This window comes from Pelobates fuscus, chromosome 4 (genome assembly GCF_036172605.1).
Source record: "Pelobates fuscus isolate aPelFus1 chromosome 4, aPelFus1.pri, whole genome shotgun sequence".
Taxonomy (NCBI): domain Eukaryota; kingdom Metazoa; phylum Chordata; class Amphibia; order Anura; family Pelobatidae; genus Pelobates; species Pelobates fuscus.
The window spans coordinates 315,976,221-315,999,913 of record NC_086320.1 but is presented as its reverse complement, the minus strand read 5'-3'; the positions used below and the strand labels follow the sequence as shown (position 1 = coordinate 315,999,913).

The 23,693-nt window shown below is 39.3% G+C and overlaps 1 protein-coding gene across 1 annotated transcript in view; it reads left to right on the top strand.

Moving 5' to 3' along the window:
- The window catches only part of PLEKHA8 (pleckstrin homology domain containing A8), a 48,698-nt gene extending 28,343 nt beyond the window's left edge, over positions 1 to 20,355 (top strand). Inside the window, exons 7-14 of the mRNA XM_063452325.1 lie at positions 143 to 303; positions 7,938 to 8,148; positions 9,551 to 9,636; positions 13,175 to 13,233; positions 14,752 to 14,882; positions 16,943 to 17,013; positions 18,144 to 18,205; positions 19,004 to 20,355. Of these exons, the coding sequence (XP_063308395.1) occupies positions 143 to 303; positions 7,938 to 8,148; positions 9,551 to 9,636; positions 13,175 to 13,233; positions 14,752 to 14,882; positions 16,943 to 17,013; positions 18,144 to 18,205; positions 19,004 to 19,192 (970 nt within the window). The 3' untranslated portion in view covers positions 19,193 to 20,355. The remainder of the gene's footprint in view (positions 1 to 142; positions 304 to 7,937; positions 8,149 to 9,550; positions 9,637 to 13,174; positions 13,234 to 14,751; positions 14,883 to 16,942; positions 17,014 to 18,143; positions 18,206 to 19,003) is intronic.
- Positions 20,356 to 23,693: the final 3,338 nt, after the last annotated feature.

Genomic DNA, 23,693 nt, shown 5'->3' with positions numbered 1-23,693 from the left:
CTCCCTGGCCAATTCGTCCTTAGAACGGAAGCCGTTCTGTAAGTGAGGACAGCCTATACATTAAAAATGGTAAATATACCCTTGAAGTGACACGTTGCATTTACACAAGAAGTTCATAGATTATTACTTTTATCTCCAACAGGAAGTCCGAACTAAACAATAATCTTGAAATTGACACTGTAAAAGAAAAGGCAAATCACAGACCTCAATCAATAACTGAGAGCGAGCGCATGTTTGGTGTTGATATCTCCAAATCTATTCCAGTCAGTACAGTGTGCAATGAGGAATCCATCTCCTCTGTCGGTAAGCTTGTTTGACAACAGATGTATTTGTGATAATTCTGTATCTCTTTCCGTTTGTCAAGGAAGGATACTTGTAAAAAAAAATAAACGTCACAATATCTCCAGACTACTAAAATATGTGTAAACTATAAACGAAACACTGCAGTGAGAGAGCATACAGTCTCGCACCTCAGAAGGCTAGGGATGATAGGAATGATATTCCGCAGATGTATTATAGCGGCTGCATAATAACACAAACTTGAGGAAAATAGAATAACAAATAGAACAATAGAGAAAACTACCTCAATAAAAGAGATAGAAAGTGTTTCTTTACAGTGCCCAAAATGTAAAAGCTGCTCAACACTAAAAGTGGAATACCCCTTATATGGTATTGGCTCCGTAAAAGGATCCTTTATGCTCTTAGGGCAGCAACACACCCCTTTATTCCAGGTAGTATCCCTCCAGGAGTATACAACGAGAAGAAAAGCAGAAAAACAACTGTGTAGAATTGCACATACTATAATGGTATTATGAGATATAAATAGTTGTGCTCACCTTCGGCAGAGCCCTGAAATCCCGGCTCTGAGGTTGATAAACAATGTGCTACTTTAGAGGGGGAATAGCACTCTCCCCAATGGAGTTCCTGATGGCTAGAACGGACTTTGGACTAAAGTATAATATAGTAAATATACATTTATTAACAATGCATTAAAAACAAAATAAATGGGTACTTAGAAAGTAAAAAGATCCAATAAAAAGTCCAGAATAATCAGCTAAACGCGTTTCACTGCAGCTACTGAGGAAGCTCATAGAGTGAAACGCGTCACTGTACCAAAGGGGGTGAGTAAACCCCTCTACTGTTTAGAGCGCTCCACTTGTTTGGTATAATTTGTATACCTTATTTCAGTTTATTTGCAAGCAGTTAAAACTGAGCAAGCATTGACTACTGTCAGGGTACCTGTGGTCTCTACCTCCGAAAGAGGTAGAGACTTAGCTGTTCCTCCATCCAGACGGTCTGATGGCTCCCTTCCCCGCGGTCTATCCGGTCATGCTAGGCCGGCCGCGAGGGACTGACTGCCTTTTACAGCATCTAGGCAGGAAGTAGTCATCAGGACACTCCCCCGGAACGACCTGTCAGTCAATTGCTGCAGGACCAATCAAGACGCCTCGGAGGCGTGGTTACTGCTCTGAACAGGGTATTTAACAGAGCTTCTTTCATTAGCTCATTGCCCTGTCGTGGTTCTAGCTTGTTCTAGTCACTCAGTGCTTGTGTATTCTATTATCCCTTTTGGTTTTGACCCGGCTTGTTTACCTTACTCTGCTTATCTCTGTTACCCTTGATTCGGCTTGTCTCTCGCTTACCTGTCTTCTGTTACCCTCGACCTCGGCTTGTCTTTGACCATTCTATACTGTGCTACTTACGTTAGTCCGGCCATTCTAAGGTCCGGTATACGTATCTGGCTACTGTTTGTACTCTGCGTGTTGGATCCCTGTCCCGATCCTGACATTACGACAGGGCCAATGGATCCTGCAAGTACAAACAGTCAGCTTGCCTCTCCGGATTCTAGGTTTGAAGCCATGGATCACAGAATGGATCAGATGGCGCTTGCGCTACAGGCTCTATTATCTCGTGCCAATAACCCACCAGAGGAGATACGTAATACCCCTGTTTCTTCTGCCGGTTCAGGTCTAGAGGTAGCCACAGTGGGTGCTTCTTCTCACATTACCCCCCCCAGTACGCTATGGTGGAGCTCCTGAGAAGTGTCGTGGTTTCTTAAACCAAATTAGTATCCATTTTGAATTGCAGCCTCGCTCTTATCCTACAGATAGGGCAAAGGTAGGATTTATTATCACCCTACTTATTGAGAAAGCTCTGAGATGGGCCAACCCATTATGGGAGAACGATAACCCATTAGTTTATAACTATAACGCCTTTGTAGCTGCTTTTAGAAGAACATTTGACCCTCCAGGTAGAAAGGTTAATGCAGCCAGACTACTGTTGCGTCTGAGACAGGAGAACCGAACACTCGTGGATTATGCACTAGAGTTCAGGTCTCTGGCGTCAGAGGTCAAGTGGAATGAGCAGGCGTATATGGATGTATTTTTGAATGGCTTATCTGAAGTAATCCTTGATGAGGTTGCTACCAGAGAACTCCCTGAGAATTTAGAGGATTTAATTTCGTTCATCTCTCGTATAGATGAACGTTTAAGAGAGAGACAGAACACTCGAGAGAAGAACCGGAGACCTTCTATTAGGTTAAGCCCCGCTTTTCCAAGTCCTGACTCCACGGTATCTTTGCTTCCTGAACCTATGCAGATAGGGTATACCCGCCTCTCTGAGGAGGAAAGACAGTACAGGAGAAGAGAGGGTTTGTGTATGTATTGTGGAGCTAAGGGTCATTTACTCTCAAACTGTTCTAACCGCCCGGGAAACGCTCGCACCTAAGTCTCTCTAGAGGACAGGCCTTGGGTGTTTCTGTTTTGTCCTCTAATCCTAAGTATAAAGATCACAGGCTTCTGCTACCAGTTTCCTTAACTTGCGGGAGGGAAGTAGTAAGGGCTATGGCTTTGATAGATTCCGGTGCTGCTGAGAATTTTATCGACCAAGCCTTTGCCAGTAAAAACAATTTCCCATCCCAGCTAAGGGAGACACCCTTGGCCGTTGAGGCCATAGATGGTAGACCACTACTAGACCCTGTTATCTTTCGTGAAACCATACCCATTGAGTTAAATGTTGGCATCCTACACGTGGAGAATTTATCTCTTCTGCTCATTTCGTCTCCTTCCGTTCCCATAGTTCTGGGGTACCCATGGTTGAAGGAACATAACCCTATTATTGATTGCGAATTAGGGGAGATACTCTCGTGGGGCCAGGGCTGCCAGGATCGGTGTTTGTGCAAGGTTTCTCCATTAGCTAATATTAACATACAGGAGAATCCTACTCAGTCCACAGAAAGACAAATACCAGACCTTTACCTAGACTTAAGGGCAGTGTTTGTCAAGAAGAATGCCGATTCTTTGCCGCCACACAGGTCATTTGACTGTAAAATTAAGCTTCTACCCGGGACTATGCCTCCGAGGGGCCATGTATATCCTTTGTCTGTTCAGGAGAACTCGGTTCTAGAGGAGTATATTCATGAGAATTTAGAAAAGGGATTCATCAGGAGGTCTTCTTCTCCGGCCGGGGCGGGGTTCTTTTTCATTAAAAAGAAAGATGGCACGCTGAGACCTTGTATCGATTACCGAGGCTTAAATAAAATAACTGTCAGAAATGCCTATCCCATCCCACTGATTACTGAGTTATTTGATCGTCTTAAGGGCTCCAAAATCTTCACCAAGTTAGATCTCAGAGGGGCTTACTATTTGGTGAGAATCCAGCAAGGTCACGAGTGGATGACGGCATTCAATACCCGGTATGGCCATTACGAGTACACTGTTATGCCATTTGGACTATGCAATGCTCCTGCAGTATTTCAAGAGTTAATTAATGAGGTACTTAGGGAGTTTCAGCATGATTGTGTTATTGTTTACCTGGACGACATACTAATACACTCTAAGGAGATTGAGAATCACCATAGACAGGTCAGAAAGGTGTTACACAAACTTCTGCAACATGGTCTATACTGCAAATTGGAGAAGTGCAGTTTTGATCAGTCTCAGGTAGACTTTCTTGGGTACGTGATTTCTGGGGAAGGTTTTAAAATGGATCCTGGTAAACTCCAATCTATTTTAGACTGGCCTTTGCCCAAAGGACTCAAGGCTATCCAAAGGTTTATTGGTTTTTCCAACTACTATAGGCGCTTCATTAAGGGTTACTCCTCTATCATTGCGCCTATTACCAATATGACGAAACAAGGGGTTGATACTAAGTTCTGGTCTGAGGAAGCTCTTGGTGCTTTTAAGACTCTCAAGGAACTTTTTGCCTCAGCTCCCATTCTAGTTCATCCTGATACGACTCTGCCTTTCCTGCTCGAGGTCGATGCTTCTGAGACAGGAGTTGGGGCTGTTCTGTCTCAAAGGTTAGGGGTGGATAAACCGTTACACCCTTGTGGTTTCTTCTCTAAAAAAAATTCTGGGCCTGAGAGCAGATATGACATCGGGGAGAGGGAACTGTTAGCGGTCATTAAGGCTTTAAAGGAGTGGAGACATTTACTGGAAGGGACACTACACCCTGTTACTATCCTAACGGATCATAAGAACTTGTCTTATATTGGGGAGGCTAAGCGCTTGCCCGCCAGGCAGGCTCGCTGGGCTTTGTTCCTCACTCACTTTAATTATGTACTTGCGTATAGACCTGGTTCTAAGAACTCTAAAGCCGATGCTTTGTCTCGTCAATATGAACCATCCACTATAACTGAACCACTTCTGTCATCCATAGTTCCTAAGGGGAATATCATCGCGAACACGAATCTCAGGATTCACTCTCCATTGCTTTCTGAGATCATGAAGTTTCAGCATTTGGCACCCAAACAGACTCCTGGGGATCGACACTTCGTTCCTGCCGCTCTCCAACTGGAGGTGCTACGCTGTCTCCATAACAGCAAGGTGGCTGGGCATCCTGGTATCCGCAAGACTTATGCGCTGGTCTCTAAAGATTTTTGGTGGCCTGACTTACGCAAGGATATTAAAGAATTCATCGGGGCATGTGAAGTTTGTACCAAGACCAAGCTACCCCATTCGCTTCCATGCGGATTTCTGCACCCTTTAGAGGTTCCTGAAAAGCCTTGGTCCTGTCTGGCAATGGACTTCATTGTTGATTTGCCTATCTCTAAAAAGCAGACTGTCATCCTCACTGTGGTAGACAGATTTACTAAAATGGCTCACTTCATTCCCTTACCTAAACTCCCATCTTCGCCCGAATTAGCGGAGATATTCGCCAGGGAGATTTTCCGGTTGCATGGGATACCTTCCCAAATTGTCTCTGACAGAGGCTCCCAATTTGTTTCCCGTTTTTGGAGATCATTCTGCTCCCAACTAGGCATCAAATTGAATTTCTCCTCTGCCTATCATCCTCAGTCCAATGGAGCTGCTGAACGCACTAACCAAAAAGTTGAACAATATCTACGTTGTTTCGTTTCAGAACACCAGGACGATTGGGTCGGTTTGATTCCTTGGGCGGAGTTTGCACACAACAATCTCGTTTGCGATTCTACTCATTCAAGCCCCTTCTTCATGAATTATGGTTTTCATCCGTCTATTCTTCCTTCGGATTCTCCTTCCCAGGGGGTGCCGTCGGTTGATGTTCATGTTGCCAATTTGAGGAAGTTGTGGGATCAAACTCGACAAATCCTTGTGCACAACTCTATGTTGGTTAAGAAACACGCTGATAAACGTAGAAGGGCGGCTCCGGTCTTTGTTCCAGGTGATAGGGTATGGCTGAGCACGAGGAACATCCGTTTAAAAGTGCCATCCATGAAGTTCGCTCCTCGTTATATTGGACCCTACAGGGTGCTGACCCGTATCAATCCAGTTGCGTATCGTTTAGCTCTTCCTAATACCTTACGCATCCCGAACTCGTTTCACGTTTCATTGCTGAAACCACTCATATGTAACAGATTTTCCTCCACAATAGCCCCTCCTCGCTCCGTTCAGGTGGAGGGTCAGGAGGAGTATGAGGTCAACTCTATTATTGATTCTCAAATCTCCCGGGGGAGAGTACAATATCTGGTTGATTGGAAGGGATATGGTCCTGAGGAGAGGAGTTGGGTACCTCAGGAGGATGTTCATGCTCCCCGTCTCCGCAGGGCGTATCACTCTCGCTTCCCATCTCGTCCCGGTTCATTCAGCCCGGTGGGCGTATCTGAGAGGGGGGGTACTGTCAGGGTACCTGTGGTCTCTACCTCCGAAAGAGGTAGAGACTTAGCTGTTCCTCCATCCAGACGGTCTGATGGCTCCCTTCCCCGCGGTCTATCCGGTCATGCTAGGCCGGCCGCGAGGGACTGACTGCCTTTTACAGCATCTAGGCAGGAAGTAGTCATCAGGACACTCCCCCGGAACGACCTGTCAGTCAATTGCTGCAGGACCAATCAAGACGCCTCGGAGGCGTGGTTACTGCTCTGAACAGGGTATTTAACAGAGCTTCTTTCATTAGCTCATTGCCCTGTCGTGGTTCTAGCTTGTTCTAGTCACTCAGTGCTTGTGTATTCTATTATCCCTTTTGGTTTTGACCCGGCTTGTTTACCTTACTCTGCTTATCTCTGTTACCCTTGATTCGGCTTGTCTCTCGCTTACCTGTCTTCTGTTACCCTCGACCTCGGCTTGTCTTTGACCATTCTATACTGTGCTACTTACGTTAGTCAGGCCATTCTAAGGTCCGGTATACGTATCTGGCTACTGTTTGTACTCTGCGTGTTGGATCCCTGTCCCGATCCTGACAACTACATTGTTTCCATCAATACCATCTGTATATCTCACACATGGGCATGAAATCTTTTGAATGAAAGCTTGAGTGTATTGACAATCAAGTTAAATTCTCTGTGCAGCACTGTAACCTGCAGCCTCTGCTGCTTCTGGGTAAAACACTTCTACCATATGTTGCAAGTGTTGTCTGCAGATTGCATTGCAGCATAGACATCAACCCTGCTAATTTGTGACATTGCATTCCCTCTCAAGTGATCTTTGGAGAAATGCGTGCTATCCATTCTTGTACTCCTCTACGTAGTGTAAATAAATTAACATTATTGTTTAAAACCTTTTTATTCTAAGTGTATTTGATTTTCTCTGTCACTTTTTTATTTATTTATTTATTTTTTTAATCCTTTTTTAAAAATTAGTTTTCTGGATTAATTTGTGTAGATTGACGGGGAAACCTTGTATTCGATTATTGCAAAGGTGTCCAGCCTTTGAACAAAAGCGCTTAATTTCGAGTACAAGACTAAAAAAAGTTTATATGCCAGGATTTGACAAAGCAAAATAAACCTATTTCCCAGCTGGTGTCCAGCAGCTGCCCTGGTGCCCTCCCAGTGTAAGTAGTCAAACTGTTTAAGGATCGGCTTATTGGCTGAGAGTGTCAGCTGAGTGCGAGAATGTCAATTGAGTGTTCTCTGTCAATCAGCACCTCCCTGCACAACAGGTTTAGATCATTGTAGGATCTTTTAGGGGGCAAAGAAATCCGTGGTGGGTGCTTGGCAGGACTCGGGTAAGTTCTCAAACCGTTTAAAAAAAATGGTTTGACTACTTACAGTGAGATGGCACTCCTAGCATCGTAACCACTCTAGTAAGTGGTTATGGTACTTGAAGTGTTCCTTTAAAGTTAAAATTGTATTTCAAGCTAGCACAATATATAGATGAAATATTGTGCTTTTAGTCACAACTGAATGACAAATATAGTTTGGTGCAGGCTTTTGTACTTTTGTATTGGGCTTTTGATAGTCCCTGACATGTTAAACTTCAATAAAAGTAAAGGTTTGTGGGGAGATTTATAAAATTGCCTTTAACAGAAAAGAGGTGCAACATCCCCAGACCCGTCCTTAATTAAACCATTGGAATGTGCCTGCTGATTCTATTGGTTTCCATGGTAATTGCCCGATTGTTTTAGAACTTTGCACCAATTTCTGATCAGAACACTTTTTTAGAAGTTTCCTTGTATGTTTGGTTGTGTTTATTTCAGTAACAAATGCTGTTAAAGTAAACCTTTTTTATTCTTATTTCATGCAGACGGTAAAGATGCATCAGATCTTATATCTACACCCTCCGAGGACATGGTTGGCAACCATTTAGATAGCGATACCAAGACCGAGTTACATTCCGTTACAGACATGGTACAGCAAGAGAAGGGAGAAGGAGACAAGGAAGATGAAGGAGGAGGTGATGACCAAGAAGGAGCTGATGATGCAATTCAGACTTTTTTCAGTGTAATGACTCACAGGTATTACTAATCGTTTGGCCGAAATAGCCTGCAGATTAGTGCTAAGCTGTCACCAGACTGCTGGAGTGCAGTAACGTTCATTGAGTTTAACCATTCCACTGAACAGCATTGAATAACAAGCTTGTACAATAACATTTACACGAACATTGAATAATCTAGACATTCCTATCCCCAAGGAAGGATTTTAAAAAATGAGACCTATCATACTGTAAACTGATCTAGTGTCTCTCCGTATACCTGTACCTGATATTAGTATACTGATACCAGTCTGTAGAAAGGAAATGTAGGGAAGCAGCGCCTTCAAAAGTGTCCTCAACTCAAATAGAGATAAAGCGATATGAGAAATAAGACAAATAAAACGGAATGTGGTGTCGTCTTTTTGATAAGAAAGGAAATGCACCTACAATCTTCTGGAGCTTGAAAAAAGCTCCAGATATATGCGCATGGGTGGTACAATCTGTGCATATGCTGTGCTGGTCCTGATCCTGGTCTCGGTCTTGTGTTGGAAGATCTCCTTAGGCCGGTCAGCAGCATGTGGTGGTCAGCGTGGATGGAAGTACCGTATACCCTTTTATAGCAGTAAGAGTTCTCCAGCATATAAAATGAAAATAACAGAAGATAATGCTCTCTGTAGTGCTAAAAAAAAAAATATATAAAAGGAGGTATACTTCCAAAGGGAGAGCACAGTAAAGTTATACTCAGTCCTATACAGCTTAGATTGTATCTTTCCCACCAAGAAAATCGATATAAGAGATGAAAACAGGACAATCCAAATTTCATAAAAAAAAAATTTATTTCAAACTTAAAATAGTAAAACCAACAGTAGAATATAAAACCACAATAAACAATCTTTTTATCCATTTGTTGCCAGTCAGCGCTGTCATGTTATATATCCTACTTTTAAATGCCATCAAGCATTTAGCATTGCTGGTGCCAGCATGAAGCACATCAGATCATATTTTGTTTCACATTGTTGTATGACGGATTGGGTTAAATGCTTTAGAAGCACTTAAATGTTTAATATAACCTGCACACTATATTATTTATTGTGCATGGTATGCATTCCTATACAATAGAGTATTAATGGAATTAAATGTACAGTATGTGTTTAAATATTGCTTTAGATCATTTGGAATATCATATTTATTTTTTGTTAAATATAAGTTTTGCGAAATCTCATGTATATTAGATTATTATCTGTGGAGTTAAATTAGGATATTATTTAGGGTTAATTCCTTTATGATATGTTAAAGTATTGTCAGTGGGCTTACATCATGTATATGTTAGAATATAATCTGTAATAATAGTAGAATCCTGTATATGTATGTTAGGATGTAATTGGAGTGGTTGAATTTTGTTTTATATTGGGATCTGATCATTTTTTTGTTTTGTTTTTTTGAAGGTTCAGTGATATTATACTGGATGATGATGATGGGATACCAACGCAAGATTTCTTGGATTCTTGTTATGCAGTGGTCCCAGTTCTGGGTAGGTCCAGCTTGGCTATGCATAACTTTTTATAATGTTTGCCTTTATTCCTAATAAATCATATCCAGCCCAGCATATCCAGCCAGATGTCCCAGGCTGCAGGTGGACCTAATCCCTGCATATGCTTCTGAATGATATGACAGAATCCATTATGAAAATGCAAAACACATCAGTAGCCCATGGTTTTATAACTGTAGTGCAATGATCTGGTGCATGGTCATTATTTGACAGCATGACACAGTGTCCCATTACTCCTCAGTTTTACCCATGTGCTGGTTTAATTTTGTCCGCGTGTCTTCAAAATGAGAAAAGTTTATGACTTTTTATATGAAGGAGGCACCAGTTTATGTTTATGTGCTTAAAAACACATAATGTTAGTAGATGAACAGCGTGACATCTTCAGACCTGGCCACGTTGGAATGTGACCTTGGTAATACAAATCAGGTATTGACAGATATGCCTACATAGCTCTCGCATATGGCTTTTATCTGTGGCTTGTAAGGGCATTAAAGCATGGAGTTAAATGGCTTCATGTCTCCAAACTGTGTCCAATAATTAATTTGAGAGCTTTTTATTCCTACTAGTATATGATATTGATATTCTATAATTCCAGTAAATGACTGAAATAAGTCTTTGATTAAATCCAATTGACTTGAGGTGTGTGTGTCTCCAAAAATACTTATTTTTAAACATGTATTATAAGAACACTATCGTGTCAGGAATACATGTTTGGATTCCTGACACTATACTATTACCCTAACCGTTTATCTATCCAGTCCCTCTGTGATGGATTAAAAGGTAAGTTACAGAAATTCTTTACACTGTCGGGACCAGGGGAGCTTATTGCTGCCAGTTGTATTAGATACAACTTGAAAGACTTGTGAATGTGAGATTGACAGACTTCCTTGAGTCCAACTCTCGCTCGACCCACTTCAGTCTGGTTTCCGCACTCAGCACTCTGTGGAATTGATTCTGACCAAAGTATCAAACAATCTCACTACAAAATCTCATGGTCACTATTCTACCCTAATTCTCCTTGACCTTTCTGCTGATTTTGATACTGTTGATCATCAATAGCTTCTTCTCATCTCCCATAATCTCAGTCTACGAGATATTGCTCTCTCCTGGTGCTCCTCCTACCTCTCCCACCACTCTTTTTGTGTTTCTTTTTCTGGCTCTGCCTCTTCTCCCAACCCCTCTCTGTTGGTGTCCCCCTAGGTTCAGTCCCCTACTGCTCTCGATCTATACTGCCTCCTTTGGTAAACTCATCAGTTTCTTTGGCTTCCAATATCACTTCTATGCGGATGACACGCAAATCTATCTGTCCTCCCCTGATCTCTCCCCGCCCCTCTTGACCAGTGTTTCTGACTGCATCTCTGCTATTTCTAACTGGATGGCTGCCCACTTCCTTGAGCTCAACTTGTCCGACCTCTCCTTCACCCCTCATGTCCAGTCGATTGCCAAATCCTGCTGCTTCCATCTCAAAAACATTGCAGGCATCCGCCCCTACTTAACGCCCGATGTGGCTAAGGTGCTGGTCCATGCCACTGTCTTCTCTTGCCTTAACTACTGCAATCTGCTTCTCAGTGGTCTTACGTGCTCCCAACTTGCGCCGTTACACTCTATTATGAATGCGTCAGCGAGGCTCATCTTCCTGTCCACCCGTATTTCCCACGACTCACCCCTCTGTCAGTCCCTGCATTGGCTTCCCATAAGATATAGGGCTCGATATAAAATTCTGGTTCTTTCTTTCAAATCTCTACATAATGCTACTCTGACCTATCTATCCTCCCTAATACACAAGTATGTCCCGTCTAGGCCACTACACTCTGCCGAAGATCTTCTGTTCGTACTCTCACCTCTGATGCTCACATTTAAGACTTCTCTAGGGCTGCACCGTTCCTGCGAACTCCATTCCCTTTTCCGTTAGATGCTGACCCAGTCTCAACTCTTTTTTTAAAAAATCATTAAAAACTCACTTTTTCACAAAAGTATATCATTTAAACTGTTGATGGCTCCCAATTGATTCATCTCCTGCAACTATCATAAAAAAACATAAATAAATAAAAAAACTGACATTCTTCATTGAATACTATTCTACCAATCTACTTCCCTAATTCTTCCCTTACCTTTTGTGTCATTTTACCCCACTACCTCTAGCATGTAAGCTCATTGAGCAGGGCCCTCAACCCCTCTACTCCTGTGCGTCAAACTTGTCTGGCTACAATTACATGTTTGTTAGTCCATCCATTGTAAAGTGCTATATAAATATAATAATTATTATAAGCTGCAATGATTATGTGGATTTAACTATAACCTATTTAGTTTTTTTTCTACTGTGCTAATATAATGAAGCAATTTATCTGAAAATTATTACCAAAATCATAAAAGCAGTGGGTACAAATTGAAAGCGGTTTTTATAGATGGAAAAGCATTTTTGAAGAGGAATCTGTGCGAAAAATATTATCAGTTTGGGAACAAATATAACATCTGTTACACTCCAAACCTATAAAACCATCCAGCTTGCTAAATGAATTATGGGTTATTAATTATTATTAACAGAGCCCCTCTCGCAGCTCGATTAGACGTTGGTCACCTTTATTTTAGGATACTGTAGGAGCCCAGTGATCTAAAAGTAAAAAGGACCCTTCAACTTTAGAAAGATATGTTTAAATGGAAATACTAGCCGTTATATTTACAAATGTATAATTCTTCTAGCAGAGGAATAAGAAATATAATATGTTAAATTAAGCGATTAAAGCAGGCTTCCTCAAACTCTAGCCCTCCAGTTGTTGCTGAACTACAACTCCCATGATTCTATGAATGAAATAGATAGGCTGAGAATCATGGGAGTTGTAGTCCAGCAACATATGAAGGGCCGGAGTTTGGGGAAGCCTGGATTAAAGTATTCTATTGGATACCTTTTTGTTCTTTTTAATATTGGGTGTTCAAAAAAAAAAAAATACTCGTGTGAAATGAGTGTTAAGAAATCATACTACATGTACAATATTTAATTTATATTCTTTATTCCTCATATTTCTTATGTTGGAATTTCAGTCGATTTTTATTATGAGCCATAATAAAGTATAAGATTTTTATAGGACTTTATTTAAAATTGTTGAATACGTTTTCCAAATGATTTCATATGTTTGCATAACCTTTTAAAATGTATATATTTATATATGGTGTACATATTTTGATATTTTTATATATAGAAAAATATCATTTGAAAAGCGTATCCAACAATATTAAATCCGGGCTACAAAAATTGTCTGAAAATTAATTTGTTTTTTTTGTTTGTTTTTTGCACTTCCTGTGTATATTTAAAGAGATTGCAATTTAAACAGAAAAAAGCCATAGTGTGAGGGAAAGTGATTGTATTTGGCTGATTAATAGCCGCTATTGTATTGAGTGAAAAGGACTCATGCAAGCTATTGAATAGTGTTTAACTTCAAACTAGATCTGACAAAGCACAGCATTGAGAACGTATTGATTTTTCGCCACAAAAGCTTAACAGTCTGTTTGGTTTTTTCCCTAGATAAGCTTGGATCAACTGTGTTTGCTCCTGTTAAAATGGACTTTGTGGGAAATATTAAGGTGAGGTTTGCGAGAGAGAATAGGAAAACCATTCACTTTTCATTTATTATAGAAAATATCAGAATAAAATATTTTTTTCCGTTTATTACAGATAAAGGTATAAGTTAATATCAATCACGAAATGAAGAATCTGCTAAATAAATAGCCTCCTCTACTCATTTAAAACAATGGGTTATTCATTGAAGTGGGACATAATGAAAATACAAAATGAATTTAAAATTTTCTGTCTCCAGTATGGCCGTTTTTAAATTCTTGAAATCTCCCACATTAATGAATAACCTTGAGCATAGTTATTTTAATTCTGTCTTCTGGAATCATGGAACATTTGTTCGTATGTTAATGATATTTTCAGACGTATCTTGGATGTAGGCAGCTTTATTTCCCTTTAACTCCAGCATGGGTTATTTCAGTTCAATCCCACATTAATGTCCGTTAATTCCGGATCAAGCTCAAATGCACTTGATCTGAGGATATTTAACTGCAAGTGCTAGAAAATAGCTTTTGCATTAAAATATTAAACGACTCCAGTATCAATGCTGTGAGCAAAAGGTGAATAATGTGTTTGTTAAAATTCTTCCTGCACAAGACACTTGAATGTGTTTTAAAAAAAAAAAAAAAAGGGAAAAGGAGACTGTTCAGAGCTGTGTAAATGGGAAGGAATATTGTAAAAACCTTACCATAAAAAATTCCTCCGAAATAGTCACTGAAATGTATTATTTCCACTTTTATTCTTCTAAAGGGAGTAGCAGTGCATACAGAACAAGATAATTGATGCAGAGCATTGAGTATTGTGAAACTGCAGAAAAAATTTTTATATTAAAGGAATTATTCTAATTTAATATTCTAATATGGCCCAGTCTGTACTTTAAAATTTTGCTCGGCAATAGTGAGGAGAGTTGTAGGGTCATTGTCCTTAGGGTATTACATGTAGGTAGAATGCCCTTGTATACACATTTTGTCACTTTAGCAATAAATTGGAATGTGGGGGTGGGTTGGATGGTTATGAGTAGGATGATGAGAGAATCTTATTGGGACGATGAACTTGAGGAGTTCTCACTTATTTATTTTTAATTTGACCCCTGGCCACTGTGCTCGGTGCTGCACATTTTTTGGTTTGTTTGTGACCGTATGTTTTTGCGGGATGCCTCAGTTATCATTATTACTGGCATTTATAGAATGCCAACATATTTTGTAGCGCAGAAACTTTTTAAGGATAGAACGGCAAATAAGACCAACTATTACACTGTATTAAGAAGAAGGTATTGAGGTCACTGATTGAATGAGTTTTGAAAGTGGATAGGTAAATCTCTTAATAAATCTTTAATTTCAGCCTACATGTAATCACTGAGATTGCATAAAAAAAAAAAAACTCTTCATGGGTTTAATTATTTAATTCAGAGCAGCCGATAACCGTTTCCCACTGCCCCCTTGAAACCTGCCTTTGTCTGCGTCAAAATAATTTTTAGTAATTTTTTTTTATTTACGGATTTTATGACGCGGTTTTTGTTCTGTTTCCAGAAAATAAATCAAAAATATATATCTAATAAGGCCGAGCTTACAACCCTGCAGAAGATTGTTCTCCATGAAGTTAATTCCAATGTGGCTCAAGTTAGGAACTCGGCAACTGAGGCTCTCTTATGGCTTAAACGGTAAGTTGGTTTTGATCGCAGCCTATCCAGCAAATACATGCCTGTATGTATGGGACCAAGGGAGAGTCAAGTTTATATAGATGATTAACTTCTCTCTGTCAACATCCTGCAGGAATTCAAATGTAAATTTGCATGTCTTTATAGCAGAATAGCATTAGCTATGCCAGCAACAAAAACTGAATCATACCATTTTTTTATTTCTTTTTTTATAGAGCATATCGAGACCTCGATTTAAAATTTTGGGATAAAGCTTTCAAATTATCTCCATCTGTTGGCAAAACTTTTCAAACGTTTTATTTACTCGAAAATTTTGAAATATATCGGAGCGCTAAATAGTCAAATAAAATCTCTTTAAATGCTCAGGGGTCTTGCAATGTGTCTTAATTAGATCTGAAAACACCCAATATGGGAAAAATGAATACTGCTGTCGCTACAACACTTTGATATGTACCCTTCACCACATCAAAAATGCAGTAAACAAAATAAAACAAAGTGGAGCAATGTTTAGGTGACATGCCCCACACCAAGTGTATATAAAATAAGAACAATTCGTAAAATACTTATACTCCCTGTAGTTTGGTATTCTCAAAGCCAGGGCAGTATGGGACATATAAAAGAGAAAATAAATAATAATAGTGCAGATCTGTATGAATGGTTTGTGGAATTTACATAAATTGTACCGTAAACACATGCATTCTACTCATATTTAGCATGGATGAAAAAAAAAAACAATTTAAAAGTCCTGATGAAGCAGCCGGTGTATGGCGAAACGCATAGACGTCATCACGCATCAAGGTGTGCGGAGCCAAACGCGTCCGGGAAACACGAGCGGCGGCCAGAAAGCTGGGTTTTGGAACTTCAGCATACTGCACCTTGACTGATTTTACACTCTGCATGGGCGATCCCCTTATTTCTTGTAAGCAGCATTTTGGTTGCTTTATCCTTGATAATAATTTTTAAGATTGTATTCTGTCCAAGAGACTTTTTTATTATTTGTGTGAAAATAAATTATTTTTTTTCATCCATGCTAAATATGAGTACAATGCATGTGTTTATGGTACAATTTATGTAAATTCCACAAACCATTCATACAGATCTGCACTATTATTATTTATTTTCTCTTTTATATGTACCATACTGCCCTGGCTTTGTGAATAATAAACTACGGGGAGTATAAATATTTTACGAATTGTTCTTATTTTATATACACTTGGTGTGGGGCTTGTCACCTGAACATTGCTCCGCTTTTTGTTTTATTTAATTTATCTACTAGGATTCCCATGGGTTTTCATGACTTCTGTAGATAAACTATTTGAAAAGTTTTTTCCTACAGATTACGATCATTTTAAAAAAACGTATCCAAAATATTACATTGAGGCCTTTGTTTGCGATCAGGTTGGGGCAAACTTAACAAAGCAACATTTTAGAACGTCACAGATCTGCACACTTGTCACCCAGCCATTCTGCTTCTTCTGTAAATTATTTGCTTTACCAGGACCACATCAGAGATGAATAGATGAGCTATTTAAATACCATGCCAGGCAAAATGTTGTGGGATTGTACTACAGGACCGAAAGCTGCCGTTTGCCTGGTCTGTAACATAGTCCCCTTCCCTTAAGCTTTCTCTAGTGTTTGCAGACATCAGGATTCAAATATGGACACATTTGTTTTAATAATAAAAAAAAGGGGGGGAAATGTCTGTGTTATCTCCGTGATATCAGAGGGGCTAAGCGTTGATGTACCAGGAGAATACAATTGATTCTCAAACTTCTCGAAAAAGGTTAGACAGAGGCCCAGAGAGACTGCATCCAAGACTTCTTGTACAGAAAGCTGTACACTATGCACATTGTTTTGCTGACCTGCAGTGTTCTGTAACTTTCTACTGTTGAAAAAAATCTTCAATAAAGATTATACACTTAAAAATAAAAACTCTAGTGGTTCATAAAGTGTTGCTTTAAGGCATATAAAAATCGCATGCATAGAGGGATAGACAAGTTTGTTGCCTTATGTTAAGAATTGTTGTCGCACAGAAAAATAACACCTTGTATTTTCTCCTCCAGGGGTTTAAAATTTTTATATGCGTTTTTGACTGAGTTGAAGAATGGAGAAAACCATATTCAAACTGCTTTAAGTAAGTAAAGTGCCTTGCAGGACTTGGACATGTTAGAAGAGGTTGCTAACTCTTTGAAGCTGTTTGCCGTTCTGGTTTGTTACGGTTTGTTTTTTTTGCCACCTTTCCAACAACTCAATTCTTCAACGGTCTGCACAGCTGAAGCCGTACGGAATATTGTTGTAAAGTTGAAATGTCCAAAAGTATCAACTGCTTAACTGCATGGCTCACAGAACAAGACCTCTGAGTGTAAAAATATTCTTAAAGAAACACTTCAAGCACCATAACCACTACAACAGTCTCTGGTGGTTGTAGTGCGTAGAGTACCCTGGCGCCTTCAATTTAAGTAGTCCGATTGTTGGCTAACAGTTTGACTACGGTACACTGGATGCCAGTTACTTCCCCCATGGAAAGCCAAAAGCTCCTGCATGGAGCTTCCACTAGTTCTCAATGATTTAATCCCTGTTGTGCAGGGCTGGTTAATTGGTTGAGAATGTCGGGGGGATAGCTCTGATCAGAAAGCTTCCAACAATCATGGAGGTGTTAACTGGTGCTAGTGGATCCCAGGTAAGTTGTTAATTGTCAGACAGTTTGATTATTTACATTTTCCCAAATCACTCCTGGTATCATAATAACTAAGGCATGCTGTAGTAGTTATGGTGTCTGGAGTGTACCTTTTTTAAGAGCTAACTAAATTAGTTTTTCGCAGCAGAGCAGACAAACACATTATGACCATTGCCATGCTCCATGCCAGTTCATTATCTGATGATGAATCACACCGTATTATCTGGCAGTCTAATGGACAGCTCTGGCCAGAATCTTACCTTCATTGAAACTTTAACAACCTCAGTGCCTGTCATCAGTAATGCTCATATACTCAATGTAAGCAGTGTTTCAGCATCAAATTAAAAGCATTCCCAGTCGTGCCTGTTGCAGCAAAAGGGCATGAAAATGTCATGGTAATGCCCATGACTTTGTAGTGAGACCCTTTTATGATCAGATGTCCAGTTACCTTTGGGGATGTAGTGTAATTGCCAAATTGAATAGTCTCTAGTGGGAATAAGCTAATCTATCTAGAGAAGTAGTGACAGAAGGAACTTGTTTTGTCACTTAATGTAAACATAACCAGTTATTTCATTCTATGTTTCTAGGTAACGCATATGGTAAAACATTAAGCCAATATCATGGCTGGGTTGTCCGTGGTGTATTTGCGGTGAGTGCATTATTACTGTCTGGTCCGTGGATGAAAATGTTTTTAGGCTTTAGAGACCTCCAAGAAAAAGCACATTATAGAGTTATGTAGAAACAAAGGTTTGGAGAAATCGGAGCAGTTTATTTATTTTGTTTTGAGTCGTAATCCACCTAGTATATTGCATATTCCTTAGGGAAGAGCACCCCATTTCATTGAGTCTTTAAGGTGTGAGTTATTGTCACAAGAACTGAATCTTACTTTTTAGCATTATGATCTGGTCCTAATGACTGCAATGTACTCCGGTAACTGTCCAGAACCAAATGCTTTGTGATTTGAATTAATGCACTTGCACCCAAATCATAGATCTTATAATTATGTGCAAACATGGCAATGAGGAATGCATTTTCAGATTTTAGCACATAAGGATGAGTGGATCTGTCGGTGATAGTTTTTTTTTTTTTTGTAATTTTTTTTTTATATTGACCGGTGTCATAAAATAGTTATCTGTGGTTATGTTGGGGAACCATGAAAACATGACATACATTTCAAGAGAAGCCGCTACATTCCAATAGCTAGAGGGTTATAGCTGTGTATTAGAGCTCAATCTGAAGTTTGTTGGGGAGATAAAGGGGTACATTTTATCAATAATCTGTAGGTTGGGGGCTAAGGAAATAAAGGCATTAAATGGTCAGCAGTGATTGAGTACAAAAAATCATTTGGTAGGTGCAGTGCGAGATAGGAGTATATGAGAGAGAGCTGAAACATTCTACTAACCAGTTACAACTGGGCTTTAAAACTCCTGTTTAACTCTACTTACAGCTGGCCCTGAGAGCAGCCCCATCATACAATGGATTTGTTGCTGCTCTTACTGTTAAAGAAGGCAGTGGGGAGTTCTTTGATGCCATGCAGAGAGATCTGAACATCTACCTACCTGCCATGGAGAAGCACCTCTGCCTTCTGGACTCTTTGTATGAAGAACATGGGTTGGAGTCTGATGAAGTGGTATGACGAGCACCAGCATCTCTCAAATTCAGGGATTTGGAATATCACGAAGGAGTGCAATTTCACCTTATCGGCTGTATGCATGAGCAGCCTCTGTTGTTGCTACAATATCGCAAAAAAAAAAAGATGGATAAAACACGTACATCACATGACATCTGTAGCTTTATTCTGCTTGGCAAAGAAGTTCTCACGGACCTATGTTCTTTAGCATGTTGTCTTCATCCAGGGGATCAAGCTTTATGCTTTATGTAGCAGCTCTATCCAGGAACAAATGAGAGAAATACAGAACTTGAATAACTCTTGTTAATGATTGTGGCACATATTTATTGAGAATGAAAATTCACAAACTTGCGTAATTTGTGACTTGTTTATAGTGTCATTTTATATATATATTTTTTACATTTAATTGTATTTGTTTTAATTTAATGCAAAGTGTGATAGAAAGATGAACCGTATGAAGATACGCCTGGAAATGGGACTTTAGGATTTTGTTTGCTAAACGTTCTCTACCAGTCTGGATTTTGCTGCCTATTTGCACTAATCAGGGATCCGTGTGTCAAAATACTTTGCTCATGTTCTGCAAACCATCTTTCAGAGTGTCATCAGTTTTGATATGTTAATCATTGGAGGCCAAAATAGACATTTTAAGACTGAGGGCTGGTAATTATATGCCTACTACACCATACCAAATCTTCAAAATAGTACTCCCAACTGGAGGTGCTGCTGAACTCCAACTAATTTGTCTGGTTCCTTGCACATGGACTTAGAGATCTACCTTGAAAATCATCAATTCTAGACCAAATGTCAGGGTGCTCAGGACTGTTTATTTAAAAGCTCATTCTTTGTGATGAAAACCTTTTTCAAATCATCAGATCTGCTTGAATTACTTTATGCTGGATGTACCTTCCTATCTGTTTTATTCAATATTAGGGTTACAAACTGAATCCCCAAGGGCACATATCCTGTCCCGGTTTTAGATTTCTTTCCTTTATGTGTAGTCAAGGTGCTAAGTGCTAATCTTAAAATTTGATTTGATCTGGAACCATCATAATGGAGTTTATTAATCTGAAAGCCTGGTGTTTTTTGAGGCCCTCTGGACTGGAGTTTGTATACTAGATGACTATTGATCATATGACAGGCTAATCAAATACAGCTTTTAATGTAATCTTGATGACCTTCCATAGTGTCTTTCTTCAAGGGAAACTATAGTGCCAGACCTTTGTCGCGCAGCGCCCCCTCCCCACCCCTTGGTGCCCAAGGGGTTAAAAACTATTCTGTTACTTACCTGAGTCCAGCATTGATGTCCCTCAGCACTGGTTCAGGTTTCACCTCTGCTTCTGGCGGCGGGGGAGACCTAATACGCATGCGCGGCAATGGACATGCTCTTATTAGTATTTCCCCCATAGGAAAGCATGTATAATGTGAAATGTCCTATGGTCTTAATAAACTTGCCAACATGACACCTGAGGTCAGCAGAATAGCATTTGGGTTTTTTATCATTAACTTGTCACTGCTAATCTATATGTATATCTGGAATTATTATACATCTTTATATTATTCATTCCAAATAGGTATATATTTTGCTAAATTGTTATATTACAAATATACTTTGTATTCAGCAACAGTTTGGTTATTTACAGCATCAGGTTATTATGTATTTATTTGGTTACTGTACCAGAGGGTGAAGGCTGATCTAAAACTCCCAAAAAACGTACAAGGAAGTAAAGGGAAAAGCTTTGATTTGAACTGGAGATCATCCGGACAGATGATCTCACCGTGGGAGGAGCGGCTGTTTAGAAAAGGGGGAGACATGTATTCCAGATATGGAAAAATGTCATTAAAACTGAATGTCTATTTTTATTGTTAAATTGTTCACTTAAAGGAAAACTCCAAGTACCATAACTTGCAATGACACAGCTTTGTGCTATAAGTTGTGCTTTTATTTTTCATAACTGTCAGGGTTATTTTAGTGTGCGTGAATGCTAATATTCCAGTTTGCTTCAAATGCAAGAATCCTCTGCCACAAATTGGCTTCTGATGCACATTAGGTATATATTTGAGTAAGCAGATCCCTACAGGCCCTATATCTCAGAAGAACTCCCCATATCAAATTTAAAATTTGCTTTTTTTTTATTATTATTATTATTATATTCTTTCATTTTACTATTTAGTAAATGTCCCTGACCCCCCGTGTGATATCGGTGAACACATATACACGTGTGCCTGCTGGTAGGTTATCATAGGAAAACAATTCCTGACACATTAACATACAAGGCAGTTCAGGAAGACGTTATGAATGGAAACACAGTGGGGCTGGGATAATTTCTACTGCTTCAAATCACACCCTGGTAAATTATTGCATGGAGAGTAAAACATAGAAAGTGAATAGAAAAAGGTTAAATCACCTCTTTAAAAATTAAAAAACAAATGCTAGAATATATTCCATTATCAAGTGCAAAGACCCGGTGATGGTGTCAATACTATTGCAGCATCCTTTCATATACTGCTAAACGAAAGGTGTATTTTCATTTAACATTTTGTGTGATCAAGGTTTTTGTCTCACCAAAACGAATCTTTCTAGGTAAATGCATGTCAAAGCCTCCATTGTCCTGCTTATGGTAAAAGTTAGATTGGCCATTGTGATGTCATGCAGTACTGGTTTTCCAGGCCAACTATGGAATGTGACATCATTGCAGTGTCATCTTTCTATAGGAGGGCTAAGAATAGTGAAAGGTGGTATTTAAAAGAATGTGTGGTATAGGAATTTATATAAGAGTTTTTATATAGCATTTAGAAGTCATTGGTAAAAGAAAATTCCTGAAATAGCAATGATAATTCTGCAGAATTATGGCGATATGTGAATATATTGCAGGTAACGCAAAGATAATTTTTATACTTGGAATATGTGAAACCTACCAATTCAATGCTATGCTACATTCATACACTGCCATCCAGTGGTGATATTGAAGCATTTTCTGAGCTTAACGCTTATAATAAATTATCTATTGTGTGTAGCAGTAAGTAGAAATGTATTTTATACAATAGTATGTTATCTAACTAAATAACTAGAACTAAAATATGTAACTAAACCTACAGTTTTATAGTCGCTGAAAGAAGAAAAACAAATATGTAAAAATGTTGAGCTTCATTTCTTCTGTAATTGTCAATTTAATTCTAGAAATGTTATCCTCTCATTGCAAACTGGAAAGATTCTCCAAATCGCTCATGTTTTCAGTTTGGCTATTTTCGTGAATAATCCTTACGGGGTTTTTAAGATCCAAAAAGGGAATTGTAAATCTTAGACAAAAAAAAAAAAGCGGAGATTTTGTCCAGTACAGCAATTTCAGCCTAAATTGTAAAAATAAAGATATATAAGAAGGCTGAGCCGTTAGTTGTGTGAGGATTTACCTGGCTTATAAATACACAGACCCCCCTTCCTCTGGGGTTCAGTACAGAACCATCTACTTCCAATTCAAAGGTCATCAACACAAACTGCCAAAACTCCAAACAAGCTGGTCTTGGCCTAGTGTGACCCATACAACTATTCATTTTGCCTAACTCTAGTAAAAAAAAGCAGCTGCCTCCTTCGAAGCTCATGGAGCACTGCCGCGTCCGGCCCAGCCACGGCTTTTCCTGTTGCTGTTTGCAAATTGTAAATTTGTTCATTCAGCCCGCATTGGGCCACACTGTCCCTGACATTCAACATGTATTCGCCCCATGTTCAGCCTTTCACTAACTAGGGAGTCATTCACAGTTCAGTACGTATTCTGCTGTCATTCGGATATGGCGATTTTCACTACTAACGCATATTTGGCCTATTTTAATACTTACATAGCATCATAGTGATACCTCAATTAGCTTCCTGCATTCTGCTTACTGTATTCGGCCCTCATTTGGCCATATCAATTTTATCATATGCAATTAATTGAATCACCCTGCATTTTAATGTTTAATGCTATGCCATATATTTAGTTTTTCATATTTGCAGATTATTATTGTCGGCCCATACACCCTTGGTGATGCTTGTCGTCAGCTTTGAGCAGATCAGCATTTGTTACTTATGTTCCCCAGGCCTCTTCCAGCTTCTGTACCTACATGTATTCTATATGTCTGCCATCAGGGTTTTTAGGCACTAGTTGGGCCCACATTGTTTAGTAATTATATGGCTAGGTGTTGCAACTGACTGTCTAAATTTATGTCAGGCCCAGACTTTGGCCTATACATGTGGCTAGCATTTATGGTACTGCCTGTTAATAATCTTATTTTACTGTCCACTACATTGTTTAAGCCTTTTCTGGGATGTATACAGACCTGGTCAAGTGTATTTTAACATAATGTTGGTCATAAATATGTCTGTTCTATGGTTATACGACCATATGACCATATTCACGGCCCTCATCTAAATGTTATTTTTACACTTCAAATCAAGACTTGCCATGAACCAGGTCCGCCACTTGTGTGTCACGAATAACTAACATACTAAATTGCAACCGGTCTATACAAATAT